Genomic DNA, 16,123 nt, shown 5'->3' on the forward strand with positions numbered 1-16,123 from the left:
CTACTTTTCCTCATGATCGACATCCAGTCCTGGGCGCTTTTTTCTTTCTTTCAAAACTCCAACGTCCTTCTCCCTCACAATCTCACTAAACCATCTCCCAATACGTCTTTCATGTCCTTTGACCTCAGATGTGATTCGTTCATTTACACGGGTTAAATAAATTCACAAAACAAAGGTATATCTTTTTCCTTTTCACAGGTTATTAACCAAAATACATTTCAATATAAATTCTTACACATTCTTACACATTGCTGCTCAATTAATTTAAACTTTTAACGTACTTTCTATTTATTAAGATAGAAACATATTTAACTATTTACTTGAATATACTGCACTATTTTAACTGGTATTTTATATTTTTATTTTTTTTTGTATTATTTTTTCAATGTATAGTACCATTTTTTTAACCGGGTAGCATGCAGGACCTGGGTTACTGCGATCCAAGGAAACCCCCACTCCCTCTATTAACTAAATCCCAATGGCTGAAGCATATCTGACGATAGATATAGATCAAGAAGAAGACCCAATCAATCAATGTTCTTGATTAGGGAGAAGTCACGTTGCTGCTGGGATTCTGGAAGGCATTACAAGTACAGGATTCAATATATACTCATCGTATATACTTTATAATGTGTTGAATTGAATTACTGTGATACAGTCAGCCAAAAGCACGTTTATTCAAATCTGTTCATTTTAATCACATTCAGACATGCCAATGACAAACTCAAAGTGTAAATAAGGATATATAAGCATGCTTTCCCAGCGCCAGGATAAACGTATTCTGGCGCTGGGTATGTTGCATGAGCCGATACTGTCATCTACTGTTTTTTTATGAAAGTGCAAGGTCAAAAAAAAAAAAAAAAAAAAAAAAATGCAAAAACACACAAAAAAACTTCCTGTTGCATTACTTAATTGGTTGACGTGTCAAGCTTCTAGCTTGTGAGACCAGTTTCGTCCTTACATCTGCAGCGCAGTCATGGCCTTTAGGTTGTATGAGGAGAAGGACCACGTTGGATCCTACCTGCAGTACAGAGTGACCCCTCATGAACTGATCGCCAAGATTATGGACTTTATGGGACCAATGGTATGTTTTAATGATGTGGGCAGACCTCAGCCATTTAGATTCAAATTGCAGTTTGTGTGTTTTGTATCTTTTGAATTTGATGTAAAAGGTGCAACCTCATTGTTAATGATTAATGTTAATTAATTAGTAAATTCCCTTTTAGAAGCAAAACAAGTTCAACCTTGCAGTGGATGTGGGCTGTGGTAACGGAAAGGGAACCGTACTCTTGGCTCACTTCTTCAACCAGGTTCATGGGACAGACGTTAGCCCTGCCCAGGAGGAGCTGGCTCGGGCCACTAACCCTTGCCAGAATGTCTCATACAGGTGAGAAGAAATGAGGTGGCCAGATGTAATGGTTAAAGGAAAGTTTGCAGTTTTTCTGAAAAAAAAAATACTTTGTCAGATATGCAAAAACTGTATAACCCAGGGGTGTGCAGAAAATTTTGGAGGGGCAGGTGCTCACGGTTAAAAGGAGCATGGAAAAATATTTTACAATATAATTTGCACTTGCACTAGGAACTTTGTATATAGTTGAAATGATGTATGTGTGTATGGGGGGTGAATGTGTGACTAGTGTGTTCTTGCTCTGTCTGCTGCTGGCTTTTTACCAAAGCACATGGGATGATGCTTACAAAGCCCCAGACATGTCATGGGCATTTTTTATTGTTATTTCTTTTAATATATATAGATATAATGTGTGCACAAAATGCTCATTTCTGGTCAAGAAATGCTAAATTGTGACTTTGAACAATGTATAATTTGGGCATAAAACATAATTTTGTGGCCACAAAATTATGTTTTATACTGGACAGGTGGGTAAGCAAAGTAAGAGTTACTTTCCTGTAAACGGTAAGGTGGAGGTAGGCCAGGGCTAAACAAATCAGACACAAATTAGTATGATGTGTGCAAATTACACCTATTTTGTGGTCACAAATTAGCATTTTGTGTACATGTCACAACTATCTCTTGGCCACAAAAACAATTCCAATCTCATGTCTGGAGTTCCATAGATGTTAGCGGATTTATTCTCTAGAACCTTTTTTTGTTTTCAGTGAACCATACAATTGAGAAATTGATGTTACTTTAGAGCTGCGATTGGCTGGCGACCAGTTCAGGGTGTACCCTGTCTCTCGCCCGGCTATAGCTGGGATAGGCTCCAGCACACCCACGACCCTAGTGAGTATAAGCTGAAAGAATGAATGAATGTTACTTTAGAGGCGGCATGGTAGTCGACTGGTTAGCACATCTGCCTCACAGTTCTGAGGACCTGGGTTCAAATCCAGCCATTCCTGTGTGGAGTTCAGTAGGTTAATTGAAGACTCTAGATTGCCCGTAGGTGTGAATGATTGTTTGTTTATATGTGCCCTGCGATTGGCTGGTGACCACTTCAGGGTTTACCCTTCCTCTCGCCCGACGATAACTGGGATAGGCTCCAGCATGTCAGTGAACCAAGTGAGGAATTGAACCATTTTTTGAAAATATTTTAAGAGTCCAAATCTTCAGGTTATCAGTCAAACCGGACTACCTTCTGATTTCCTTAGTCCTCAGTGAAAGCAAACAAATTACCTTTGTGTTATAAGCAAAACAAGACATTCATGGAGTTCAGCTTTTGGAAAAGTGATTGACATTGGTGATTGACACCTATTTTTTTGACACTAGTGAGGTGTAACGGCGAGACGTATTCAGCGGTGCCTAGTTTCCCTGCCTCTAATAAACCTGAATCTCACTTGCTGGGCAGCTCACGTGGATACTTTCTCTGCAGGCCCTCCCCTCTCTCATGCACAGACTTGCTATTCAAACGCTACTTTATTAATTCCATAATAAATTATATCTTAATATGTTATTTTTTTCAGCACATTTTATTGATGAAAGCCATCAGGTAGGCTTACACACACTCACACACGTGTAAAAATAAAGAAAGAAAATTAACCAATTTCACTTTGGGCATCAATAGCCTCCGCCCCTGCATGTCCTTGTTATGACCTGACAGTAATATTATTAAAATTATCTTTTGAAAAGCCACCCTTTTCTAGCTTCAGACGCGAGGGGTGTGTTTGATAGTTTCAGAAGAAGGGGAAGTGTCACAAACGGATGGAGACTGGACCCAACAGCAGGCGGAGGCTGAGAGGTTGTGATGAACAGTTTATTGAAACTGGAAATATAGATGGTCCTTGAGATGTGCTGGCGGGTTGTTGAGGAAGAGAATGCGTGGTAGGCAGTGACGAGGTCAGGCGGATGGCTTGGGGGTGTGGTGGCAGTAATCCACTTGGCGAGAGACACGGAGGAAACACTGAGGACAAGGAAAAACACGGAGGTCCGAAAGATGACAAGGAATGCGTAGCTGTTGGGGAGCTGTTGCACCGCTGTGGAAGCCCCAATACTCTGGCGAGAGTTTCCGGGATCTGGCAGGCTTTTATGCAGGTGGTAACGAGGGCTGATTGGTGACAGGTGTGCTGCCGAGGAAGGTGCTGGAAAGAGAGAGAGGGGAGGAGAGAGAGAGAGGGTGAGATGGCAGAAAGCGACCCACACAGGCTCCAACTATAGTACTGCAATGCGGCTCATGACAGGAAGACTCCCACTAAAGAACAGTCAATTGCGCTCCTCAACCTGTTTGGTAGATTGACCCACCAGGACTCGAAACGTCATTGTTCTGTACTCAGTTTTGTCCATTTTGCCAACTCACTGGGTGTATGTCCCTTGGGTGTATGTTATCTTACATGCAATCAGTAGATAATGCCCTCATATACAGTACATCAGGTGTAAAGCATTGTACTATCTGAATAGAAAATATGCCAGCGGCTGCAAATTTTTTTATCTCCCCCTGTATATGTTTTTATAAAGTACAATATTATAATATTGTATTGTAGCACCGCCAGTGCTATTTTCCTTATTAAACAAACACATTAAAAAAATGTTCGGGGGGAGGCTGGAAAAGATTGTCTTTTCCATATATTTTGGAAGGGAAAGATGATTTGAGACACCAATTTTTTGAGGTACGAGCATGTTCACGGAAAAATTAACTCTAACCAAAGGCAAATATTTCAGGACTCTTGGGCTTGGTGAGCTGAAGTGAAAAACAGATCAAACTGCTAATCAAAACAGATCAAACTGCTACTGCCAACATCCAGGCAACGTCCTGCAGAAGAACTACCATTTGAGTCCGGCCAGGTGGACCTTGTAACGGCCATGACAGCTGCCCACTGGTTTGACCGCCAGGAGTTCCTGAAGGAGGCTGACCGATTGCTGAAGCCTAATGGCTGCCTGGCCCTGCTGAGCAACACGATGGACATGGAGCTGGAGTACGGTGATGCCACTAGCAACCTTAACAACGTCTGTAAGGAGGTGATTTTCAATTGTCTTTAGACGCTTTTGTACCAAAATAAAATTTTAGTTATTGGTACATTACTTCTGGATGAAAGGTTCTCATGGCCCTTTGTTGTTTGAGTGTTTTCCTTTTTTGTAAAGATTCTCATATTTGAGTGTCGCTCAATTTCCACATTCTTGGGTGGATATTGTGTTGCTAAACAACAAATAATTTCAAAACAGCAGTGATTGTGGCAATTGAAATAAAATGCAGTGAGAAATAATCTAATTAGAAATTTTATTTAGCGCTGCAGACCACATCCCAAAGATAAAAAGGCCCCAGCGCCTCTCAAAAGTATTGATGTTGATGCTCCCATAGCCCATTTGGATGCCCCCCTAGGTGCCGCGCCGTCTGCCCACCCCTTGGCACGGCACAGCGACTAGCTCACAGAAACTTTTTCGGAAATAGGAAGCTAGCAATTTACTTACAGTAGTTGTTTAATTTCATACCTGATGGGAGGCCAGGGACACCAGAGACCCAACGATTTGTGTACAAGCAATTAAAAAGACAATTTTCAATAATATGGACCCTTTAAAATGGATTTTAGTGCTTGTAAATGTAAACGAGTCGTAGAAGTTGCTACAAAGACAAATTACAAAGGGGGAACTGAAGGTGAGTTGTGTTGCAGATAATGTATGACTCATGCATTTTACATTTTAACATTTCTGTAATAAGATTTTAACCCCGGGGACGGAGACCCCGGGGACGAACCAGGACACGCTCGAGAGAACTACGTCTCTCGGCTGGCCTGGGAACGCCTCGGGATCCCCCCGGAAGAGCTGGATGAAGTGGCTGGGGAGAGGGAAGTCTGGGCGTCCCTGCTAAAGCTACTGCCCCCGCGACCCGACCCGGATAAGCGGTAGAAAATGGATGGATGGTTGGATGGATTTTAACCACTGTTACTAGTGAGGTGTAAAAACAATAAAACACTCAACCTCAACCTTGACATCAAGTGACCATGCATATGATGATGGCACTACTTATGTGAGTCCACTCGACTTCCACTGTTATGCTTCTCACATTCTTCTCTTGCAATTCCCATTACTTTAATTATTTTGGTATTTTCTCACGTTATAAATCACAAGCTCAGTAGTTAGTTTGTATGGTTCAGAACCACTGAAAGGTTTGTCCTGGCGACTTATGATGCATCTCTGCTTGCACCACCATGTTTTTGTGTCTTAAATTATTGTTTATGATTAGTTTTATGCAGCTTTGCTCCCCTTCAAAAACCCTTGTCTTGGCTCCAGTTCTTCACGAATCTACTTAGAAATTTTTGATTCCTGCCCCTATCTGGACAAAGAGTGGTGAGTGTCTCTTCTTTCTTATTCCATACTATACTATTCTATACCTTAGCGTAACACAAGACATGTTGTGCACTTTTATCACAATTTAAAACAGTCCCCATGTGTCTTAATAACTTGTTTCGTCAAAGTACCTCAAGGATCAAGTGTTATAGCACTAAAATTTTCTAGTCCCCCCTAAAATTCGCCTGTTTTGAGAAGGTGGTCCCGTCAGCAGACTCTTTGCATAGCCTAGCTGCCAAGTGACGGGCTGAGAAACTCAGCGCGGGGGAGATATTATATCAATGAGAAAAATTCAGAATGAGTTGCTGACTGACACATTTTTCTATATTCAACAAAAGATTTACTTGGTTGGCTGTTTAATTTCACACTTGATGGATGGGCAGACACTCCAGAGTTATTGAAAAGTAAACATTCCATAATATGGCCCCTTTCAATTTTTCTTCACCTACATTTTTTCGTGTCCAGGAACGGCTGTGAAAAGGTTTACAGGATGGTGACAGTAAACAGTTTCATTGGTTTGGTGGAGACTTTTACCAGCTACCAGAAGCTGAAGCACCAGGATGCTGCTGAGGCGAAGCGTCTCTCTGATGCCATCAGGAGCAAGTGAGGCATCAACATATTTTGCCCGTTTAATTTATGACTCACCTCAGGTAGCCTGCCACTGAACAATGAACTCCATACCTCACATCCTATTAACGTGTCAGCGTTTGTATACTGTAAATCGTTGCTTAGTTACCGATTAAAAGCTCACCGCTGTGGAAGGCTATTATTATTACCATTATTATTATAAAACCCCCCTCCTTGAGCCGTCACCTTATCGTGGTGGAGGGGTTTGTGTGTCCCAATGATCCTAGGAGCTAAGTTGTCTGGGGCTTCACGCCCCTGGCAGGGTCACCCATGGCAAACAGGTCCTAGGTGAGGGACCAGACAAAGCACAGGTCCAAAGACCCCTATGATGAGAAAAATGATTGGATTACGTTTTCCCTTGCCCGGACGCGGGTCACCGGGGCCCCCCTCTGGAGCCAGGCCTGGAGGTGGGGCTCGAAGGCGAGCGCCTGGTGGCCGGGCCTGCACCCATGGGGCACGGCTGGTCACAGCCCGAAAGGGTAACGTGGGTCCCCCTTCCCATGGGCTCACCACCTGTGGGAGGGGCCATAGGGGTCGGGTGCAATGCGAGCTGGGCGGTAGCTGAAGGCGGGGACCTTGGCGATCCGATCCCCGGCTACAGAAGCTGACTCTAGGGACGTGGAATGTCACCTCTCTGGCAGGGAAAGAGCCCGAGCTGGTGTGTGAGGTCGAGAAGTTCCGACTAGATATAGTCGGACTCGCCTCCACGCACACCTTGGGCTCTGGTACCAGTCCTCTTGAGAGGGGTTGGACTCTCTTCCACTCTGGAGTTGCCCACGGTGAGAGGCGCCGAACCGGGGAGCAATAAGTATACCCACACCTGCTCGGCGCCTGTACGTTGAGGTTCACCCTGGTGGACGAGAGGGTAGCCTCCCTGCGCCTTCGGGTGGGGGGACGGGTCCTGACTGTTGTTTGTGCCTATGCACCAAACACCAGTTCAGAGTACCCACCCTTTTTGGAGTCCTTGGAGGGGGTGCTGGAGAGCGCGCCCGCTGGGGACTCCATCGTTCTGCTGGAGGACTTCAATGCTCACGTGGGCAATGACAGTGAGACCTGGAAGGGCGTGAATGGGAGGAACGGCCCCCCCGATCAGAACCCGAGCGGTGTTCTGTTATTGGACTTCTGTGCTCATCACGGATTTTCCATAACGGACACCATGTTCAAGCATAAGGGTGTCCACACGTGCACCTGGCACCAGGACACCCTAGGTCGCAGTTCAATGATCGACTTTGTGGTCGTGTCATCGGCCTTGCGGCCGCATGCCTTGGACACTCGGGTAAAGAGAGTGGCGGAGCTGTCAACTGATCACCACCTGGTGGTGAGTTGGCTCTGATGGTGGGGGAAGATGCCGGTCCGACGTGGCAGGCCCAAACGTATTGTGAGGGTCTGCTGGGAACGTCTGGCGGAATCCCCTGTCAGAAGGAGTTTCAACTCCCACCTCCAACAGAACTTTGCTCATGTTCCGGGGAGGCGAGGGACATCGAGTCCGAGTGGACCATGTTCCGCGCCTCCATTGCTGAGGCGGCTGACCGGAGTTGTGGCCGTAAGGTGGTCGGTGCCTGTCGTGGCGGCAAACCCCGAACCCGTTGGTGGACACCAATGGTGAGGGATGCCGTCAAGCTGAAGAAGGAGTCCTATCGGGCCTTTTTGGCCTGTGGGACTCCTGAGGCAGCTGATGGGTACCGGCTGGCCAAGCGGAATGCAGCTTTGGTGGTGCTGAAGCAAAAACTCGGGCATGGGAGGAGTTCGGTGAGACCATGGAGAAAGACTTCCGGACGGCTTCGAGGAAATTCTGGTCCACCATCCGACGTCTCAGGAGGGGAAAGCAGTGCACCATCAACACTGTGTATAGTGGGGATGGGGCACTGATGACCTCGACTCGGGACGTTGTGAGCCGGTGGGGAGAATACTTCGAAGACCTCCTCAATTCCACCGACACGCCTTCCCATGAGGGAGAAGAGTCTGGGTTCTCTGAGGTGGGCTCTCCTATCTCTGGGGTTGAGGTCACCGAGGTGATTAAAAAGCTCCTCGGTGGCAGGGCCCCGGGGGTGGATGAGATTCGCCCGGAGTTCCTCAAGGCTCTGGATGTTGTAGGGCTGTCCTGGTTGACACGCCTCTGCAACATCGCGTAGACATCGGGGACAGTGCCTCTGGATTGGCAGACTAGGGTGGTGGTGTGTTCCAACTACAGGGGGATCACACTTCTCAGCCTCCCTGGTAAGGTCTATTCAGGGGTGCTGGAGAGGAGGGTCCGTCGGGAAGTTTAATCCCAGATTCAGGAGGAGCAGTGTGGTTTTCGTCCTGGCCGTGGAACAGTGGACCAGCTCTACACCCTTGGTAGGGTCCTCGAGGGTGCATGGGAGTTCGCCCAACCAGTCTACATGTGTTTTGTGGACTTAGAGAAGGACTTGGAGAAGGCGTTCGACCGTGTCCCTCGGGTGGTCCTGTGGAGGGTGCTTCGGGAGTATGGGGTACCGAACCCCCTGATACGGGCTGTTCGGTCCCTGTACGACCGGAGTCAGAGTTTGGTCCGCATATCCGGCAGTAAGTCGGACTCGTTTCCGGTGAGGGTTGGACTCCGCCAAGGCTGCCCTTTGTCACCAAAGGACAAAGGGCAGGGTTCGGTCCGATTTGGTGGCCTCAGTATTGCATCTCTGCTTTTTGCAGATGATGTGGTTCTGTTGGCTTCATCAAGCCGTGACCTCCAACTCTCACTGGAGGAGTTCGCAGCCGAATGTGAAGCGGCTGGGATGAGAATCAGCACCTCCAAATCTGAGACCATGGTCCTCAGTCAGAAAAGGGTGGCGTGCCCTCTCCAGGTCGGGGATGAGATCCTGCCCCAAGTGGAGGAGTTCAAGTATCTTGGGGTCTTGTTCATGAGTGAGGGAAGAATGGAACGTGAGATCGACAGGCGGATCGGTGCAGCGTCTGCAGTGATGCGGACTTTGTATAGATCCGTTGTGGCAAAGAAGGAGCTAAGCCGAAAGGCGAAGCTCTCGATTTACCGGTCAATCTACGTTCCTACCCTCACCTATGCTGTGGGGTCGTGACCGAAAGAACGAGATCCCGGATACAAGCGGCCGAAATGAGTTTCCTCCGCAGGGTGTCCGGGCTCACCCTTAGAGATAGGGTGAGAAGCTCGGTTATCCGGTAGGATCTCAGAGTAGAGCCGTTACTCCTTCACATCGAGAGGAGCCAGATGAGGTGGCTGGGGCATCTGATTCGGATGCTTCCCAGACGCCTCCCCGGTGAGGTGTTCCGGGCACGTCCCACCGGGAGGAGACCCCGGGGACGACCCAGGACACGCTGGAGAAACTACGTCTCTCGGCTGGCCTGGGAACGCCTCGGGATCCCCCCGGAAGAGCTGGATGAAGTGGCTGGGGAAAGGGAAGTCTGGGCGTCCCTGCTAAAGCTAATGCCCCCGCGACCCGACCTCAGATAAGCGGTAGAAGATGGATGGATGGATATTATAAAACCTGTGACATTGGTATTAAGTATTAGTGACAATTTATTCACAACTTTGTGCTCTGTGTGTGGAGCTACTTTACTGTGTAAATGCAGATAGCTTTGTGTTTTCATTTCACAGACAGGATTTTGATAAAGTAAAATCAGAAAACAGATGCAGTTTTCATTAACACAAAAAAAAAAAAAAAAGGATCTGGATAAAGGTGCTGATATGGGAATTTATTTGCCCAACTTGAGTCAAGACATTGTTCATCCATCCATCCATTTTCTGAGCCGCTTATCCTCACTAGGGTCGCGGGCATGCTGGAGCCTATCCCAGCTGTCATCGGGCAGGAGGCGGGGTACACCCTGAACTGGTTGCCAGCCAATCACAGGGCACATGCAAACAGACAACCATTCGCACTCACATGCACACCTACGGGCAATTTAGAGTCTCCAATTTATGGATGTTTTTTGGGATGTGGGAGGAAACCGGAGTGCCCGGAGAAAACCCACGCAGGCACGGGGAGAACATGCAAACTCCACACAGGCGGGGACGGGGCTTGAACCCGGGTCCTCAGAACTGTGAGGCTGACGCTCTAACCAGTCAGCCACCGTGCCGCACGTTGTTCATTAACTAACAAATAAATAGCATTTTTTTCCCCATCTTTTGTTAAAGGTTCAGCCTTGCTGCAGATTTATGCTCTACTAACTCTAGCTATCTATTAGCCTAGATTGTATAAAACACAATAATGGAAATTGTGTAGTTGCCATTGTTGTTATTATTCCTATTACAAGATGCCAGTCTACTTCTTGGCCACTGTCAAGGTGCCCTTGAGGAAGGCTCTGCTCTCCCATGAAATCCTCACTGGTTCTGTACAACAATAATGAACTGAAGCTGACTTCCATTTCAGGCTGCTCGCTGCCATGCAGGTGTCCTCGCCAGACACGGCACTCACCATGGTGGTCAAGTATTTCTACATGCTGGCATGCAAACCTTGATCCTTCTGACTGACCCTAAGCAAAATAAAAACAAGGATCTCTATTGTGGCTGCACTCCTAAGAGCTAAATCAAATCTGAGTAGGCATATCTTTGAATAATTTTGTTCAAACTCATGGATGCTTAAAAACTTCTCAAGATTTTAAGCATCTGCTGACAGATGCTTAATTCCTTTGCAGTCGTTATCGAGAATGGCTTTACTAATATGACTTTTAAAGAATTACCTTGTTCAGTGTTTTAGTTGCTCCATTTTCATTGCTTCTTGTGTGATTTGTCACTCATTGCACTGCTTTCTGCTGTTCATTTGATGAGTAAAAGAATGCAACGGTTCATATCCTGCAAAATAAACACTTGATGTTTATTTAGTCCTGTGTCCACCAAAGAGGACAGTTTGGTACAGTACACATTTTTTTCAATTTCCATTGTCTCAAGTTGTGTTCCATCAGTGCAGTGGTAAATTATGTCAATTGCATAGCTAGAAACAGGCAACAGTGAGAATGGAATGGGAAATGTTTGGTTTTTTGTTTTCTTTTGTTTTTTACAATGTATTGAGCTGCTATGATGTCACACCATTTACAGTATGTAGCTGATACACCTGTCACCATAACAACACAAGACAGATCAGGATTTACTGTTCCAAACTGTACTGTGCCGAGGTGAACTGTACCACTTGTAAGGGTCCATATTTAACAAGGTTTGTCCCTATAGAAGTCCCTCTGTGTGTTTACTCCTCCACACCACCAGGGATGTCACGAGAAGGGTGACCAATATCTGCACACCGATTAACGGAGCAAGGACACTGAACGGCGGGTCGTGGATGAGCCGGCCGGTCAGCGGGCAGTCATGGAAGTAGATTTGGTGGATCCTCACAAAGAAGTGGTCAACTATCTGGTCAGGCCAGAAGCAGTCCATCCTCAATGACACCTGGTAGGTGCAGTTAGTCAGCCCCTCGTAGACCCTGCATGAAAGAGCATAGTAAAATGGAGCCCAAGGATCAGTAGGGGAAAAAGCAGAGACACCGCAATAAGGCAGGCAACCGAAGCAACTGCCCCGAGCTGAAGGTGGCACATGAGACAGCTGATATTGATCCATATCAATGATAAAACAATGCAGGAGCTTTAGAAACTGCTACAAAAACATGTTGGGAAGTTTTTAAGCTTCCGCTGTTGTATTATAATTTAGGTTTATTGAGAATCAGACTTGATCAGTCGAACAGAACAAAGTTTCTAGAAGGGAGAGAGAAACAAAGACAAAAGACAAAGCACTAATTGTAAACAGGAAGAGATAAGTAAATCATTACATTATCTACAACAATGAAACATTAAATATGAGTGTTGCATTGGGCTGTAGTGCTACACCCTGTGAGGGAAGGACAGGACAAGATAGAACAGGACAAGGACAGGAGAAGAAGCATGCAGGACAAGGGTCGTGAACCCGCCTGTACAACTGAAGTGTGGTGGAATTAATTATGTAAAATATAAGTCTACAGGACGAGAGTGTAAGTGAGGGGATACTCAAGCGATTTGCATATTCATTAGTTATTTGTCGCAGTAAGTGCGTGACACCACACCCCGTGAAAGAGTCCGAGGGGTGTGTGCCTGCGGATACATGCAAGTGAATTGATACCGATTTACATGCACAAAGAAGCAGAAGAAGCGTCCTGTAATTGCTGTGGCCACACCGCGAAGGCTGAGGACCCCACCCAATCAATCGAGGGGCGGGATCAGACCCAGGGGTCCACCCGAGAACAGCCCAGCGGACGGGACATGTCCCACACTGAGGGACCCAGGGGGGTCCGCCGGCCCCACCGAGGCGCCCCGACAACCGGCCACCCTTTTGGGGGCCGCAAGGACCCAATGACACCCCCCCAGCCAACCACCCCACCCCACCCACCGCCTCACATAGGGGACTGCCCAGTTCCCCTACGGGAAGAGGAAGAAGCGACCGCAGCAGGACGGGATATATATATATATGTATATTGATTTATATCACCATCTGGGAATTCAAAAAGCCATCTCAAAATGCGGCTGCCATGTTGTGTCGTCAGCGGTTGAATTCTTTCACCAGAGGGAGTGATGGCCGTCTCTTGTACACAAGCTTAGACGAACGCGAGGAAGACTGCGGCAACGACTTCAGCGACAAAATCAGCCAAATTTCCGTTGAAGTTGAAACCGAACGTGGTACTGACAGCAATGATAATGATAATGTGTTATTGTCCCTACCCGTTTGAGCCATACGAGACGGATGACAATAGCGAAGGGGCAGTTGAAGTTGGTGGCAACAGCGACAACTCTGGTGGCGAAGATATGGGCCGGTTACAAAACACTGAAGGGTGCGTGGATGAGTATTTTTTGATGGCTACATGAAATTACTTACTCTTCGGTTAAAATTAATATAATTCAAAGAATGATGTAAGAAGACATGATCATAATTTTTTATTTTTCTGAGGTGCTCTTGTACAAACGGTGAACCAATGCCACTTGTCGTCGAGAGTCTTTGTTTGCTATGAAAACAAACACACACACACACACACACGTGCACAGCTAGCGTCTGTGGTCTAGTCTATAAGATAAATAGCTTGCACGAGTACATTATAAGAATGTACCCTATAATATCAATACATAATTTCATTGATGTTCTAGGTAAATAATTAAATGTGGGTCCACTGTGTCAGTTCAATTCAATGCTTCATATTCTTGTTATATGTTTGGTGAGACTCCATATGACCAGGTTTCAAATTTGGTTTGCCTTTCGAGTTTCGCCGCAGCCATTCTGGTACACTTTGAAGCCTCGTATCTGCGCTGGTACTAGCTTTACATTCCCGCTGTCACTTGAAAACTGTTGATACTGCATCTTTTTTTAGCTTCCTCTTGTGCTGTACACTAAATCCAAGGGATTCTTGGAGTGCAGGTACCGTTTCGAAGCAGTTCTAAGTGGAAAGTGAACTGTACAGCTCCGAGTAAGAAATTGACACACTTTATCAGCTTTAGCTGGATCTGGCTTTACACCTGTGCTGTACAGGATACAACAAGGCCTTCAAAAGCTACTCCTCATTGGTAATGAAACGAATACTGAGAGGGTATGGTGAGGTGAACCTACTCTGTGGTGTCGAGCCAGCTGCACCACAGACGTTGGTCCACTGCCTCCATGTCGAACTTGAACTTTGCCAGGCAGTACTGGTCGATCACGCTCTCGTAGAGTCCTCTGTTGCAGCCTGACACGCATCCTGCACATGGTAAAATGATGATTAGTCCAGTGAACTGTCTTTTATGTATGACAGTGAGATACTGTGTAAAATAATACAAGTTCACATCTTGGCTTTTTCTGCTTGATGTTTTCTCCCCTGTCAGTTTATCCGCTTCACTGAAAACATCTCCATCTTCTTTACTTCAGATAATTGCATAAACAGTATTCCTCTTCATTGCTCCAGGAGTCTCAGTCACAGAGCATGTTTCATATTTGCGTAAATATGTTGCTACAGCGATCATCATGCACACGGAACCTGTGTCTAAACCGGATTGTGTGCTTGTGGTGTTTGCTATCCCCGCAGGGAGGATCAAATAGGTGTAAAAAGAGAAGTTATTATGAGATCTAACGAGGACACATTCTGATGCTAGTAAAGCACAGCAGTTTCTTAAGAAAAAAAGCATTTCCAGTTCTGCCATTCCAAAAGTTAAAGTCTAAAAGATGCCTGGCAAACACTCCCATGCTTCCTTCGTGTGATCCTGCAGTCGAGTTGGTGTTCATGTTGACAGATGGATGCATTAATCCCCTCGAGCATTGTGGCAAATATGTTTAGAATATTTAGCAGTTACTGGATGTTTAGATACTGTATGTGGAACTCTAAATTCAACCTGACTGACTTAACGCACGACATAAGTGACTCGCTCAAGTCAAAGCTCAAACCGCAAGTGCTGCTTGAGCAGTCATCTGAAATAATAACAGCAATGTGCTTTATTTGCATTCGTTTTTTTCTGCCCTTAATTCAAAGTGTTGCACAAAAACTACCAAACACTCAGACAGTGACTAAAAGGAGAACATAAGTCATCAAATGTAACATAAGCACATTTAAATGATTTAAAATAACAATTTTCTAGACAAACACTCACCGGTGATGAACAACACAGCACAAGCTGCCCTTAGGAGCAATGTGCTCTCCATGATGAATACAATATATGCAACTCCACTGTGCGCTACTGGCCTGGGATCAGCTGTGCATATTTCCTTCCCCTTCTCTTCCTTACTTTCTGATATACAGTAGATGAAAACCACTGATTTACCCAAGATCAAGATGATCACACAGATAAACTAATTAACTGTGTCTCACGGCTGTGTGCGCAATAACAGACACCAACCAAACCCAATAAGTGCCTTGACCTTCCACAGTGGGAGCCCACCCCCAATCATAGCAGCCCTGACTGTCATTTGATTCCTTACCCGGCTGCCTCCCCCTTGGAACTGCACACAGGGGACACAACAACAAAGTCAGAAACCAAAATTAGTCGACTGGCACGACAGTCATTGCCAACTAAGAAGGGAAGTCATGGAAAGCCATGTTGCAATGTAGTCTAATTCATAGACTCAGGAACTCTAGTTTACACTTTTCATGCCATGTCTGTCATGTTTTAGGCCAAAGAAGGTATACTGTATGTCCAATGACTAAAATGGACCTCGGCCAGGGTTGAACAGCAATGTACGTATATCAGACTGAAAAGTTGAATGTTGTTCCACTCCTGGCTGGGGTGTTTATTCGAAAGTAGAGGCCATCTGCGCCAACTCAATCTGATAGATCTGTGGGTCAAAGACCTTGGACAATTGTTGGAAAAGTATATTTCTTTGCACTTATAAAATGAATCTATGTTAATAATGATGTCATAATATATTTAGTTTTAGTGCAAGGATAAGAAGGTAGACCTTGTTTCTCTCTCTCTCTCTCTCTCTATCTGTCTGGTATTGTATTATCACTTTGCTGTGACAAAAAGCAAGATGTCTGTGGTTGGAGAGGCACAGATGACGTCGCTTAAGGACATATTGGCAGACAGTTCTGAGAAAGCAGCCATTACGTTTTATTTAAACAGTGGCATGTTTTCTTTTTTTTACTGTATCTCTTATTATTCTCAACCTGCTTGTCCTTTCTCTTGTCTAGTAAGGGGTTAACGTTTTTAATATTTTTCATAGCTGTTTGTTGAATGTCACACTTGACAAAGTCAGTACAATATTTTATTTGGCCAATCCTGAACTTGAAACCTTTGGATCAACAACAGATTGAGCTAATGCTAATACCCAAGAATAGTTTCAAATACCATATTTTTATTTATGCC

At 45.6% G+C, this 16,123-nt stretch overlaps 2 protein-coding genes across 2 annotated transcripts; one reads left to right on the forward strand and one right to left on the reverse strand.

The window, feature by feature from the left end:
- Positions 1-976: 976 nt before the first annotated feature.
- LOC133404979 (putative methyltransferase DDB_G0268948) lies at positions 977-10,804 on the forward strand. The gene is made up of 6 exons (XM_061681586.1): positions 977-1,084; positions 1,227-1,387; positions 4,192-4,405; positions 5,628-5,731; positions 6,197-6,334; positions 10,717-10,804. The coding sequence occupies exons 1-6, from the start codon at positions 977-979 to the stop codon at positions 10,802-10,804; spliced, it is 813 nt and encodes a 270-aa protein (XP_061537570.1).
- Positions 10,805-11,504: 700 nt separating this feature from the next.
- On the reverse strand, positions 11,505-14,963 carry LOC133405042 (receptor activity-modifying protein 1-like). The gene is made up of 3 exons (XM_061681716.1): positions 14,912-14,963; positions 13,902-14,028; positions 11,505-11,760 (listed from the first exon to the last, which is right to left on the reverse strand). Exons 1-3 carry the CDS (start codon positions 14,961-14,963, stop codon positions 11,505-11,507), a joined length of 435 nt encoding a protein of 144 aa, XP_061537700.1.
- Positions 14,964-16,123: the final 1,160 nt, after the last annotated feature.

Source organism: Phycodurus eques, chromosome 1, assembly GCF_024500275.1.
Source record: "Phycodurus eques isolate BA_2022a chromosome 1, UOR_Pequ_1.1, whole genome shotgun sequence".
In the NCBI taxonomy this organism is placed as follows: Eukaryota; Metazoa; Chordata; class Actinopteri; order Syngnathiformes; family Syngnathidae; genus Phycodurus; species Phycodurus eques.

What these genes read in the sequence shown, in the direction of transcription:
- LOC133404979 (XM_061681586.1), top strand. Translation starts at nt 977, where the DNA reads ATGGCCTTTAGGTTGTATGAGGAGAAGGACCACGTTGGATCCTACCTG. An exon ending in TGCCAGAATGTCTCATACAG is followed by an intron (nt 1,388 to 4,191) that starts GTGAGAAGAAAT and finishes GCCAACATCCAG; the next exon opens with GCAACGTCCTGCAGAAGAAC. An exon ending in TTAACAACGTCTGTAAGGAG is followed by an intron (nt 4,406 to 5,627) that starts GTGATTTTCAAT and finishes GTTTATGATTAG; the next exon opens with TTTTATGCAGCTTTGCTCCC.
- LOC133405042 (XM_061681716.1), bottom strand. Translation starts at nt 14,963, where the DNA reads ATGGAGAGCACATTGCTCCTAAGGGCAGCTTGTGCTGTGTTGTTCATC. An exon ending in TGCTGTGTTGTTCATCACCG is followed by an intron (nt 14,029 to 14,911) that starts GTGAGTGTTTGT and finishes TACCATGTGCAG; the next exon opens with GATGCGTGTCAGGCTGCAAC. An exon ending in AGCTGGCTCGACACCACAGA is followed by an intron (nt 11,761 to 13,901) that starts GTAGGTTCACCT and finishes TCTTTCATGCAG; the next exon opens with GGTCTACGAGGGGCTGACTA.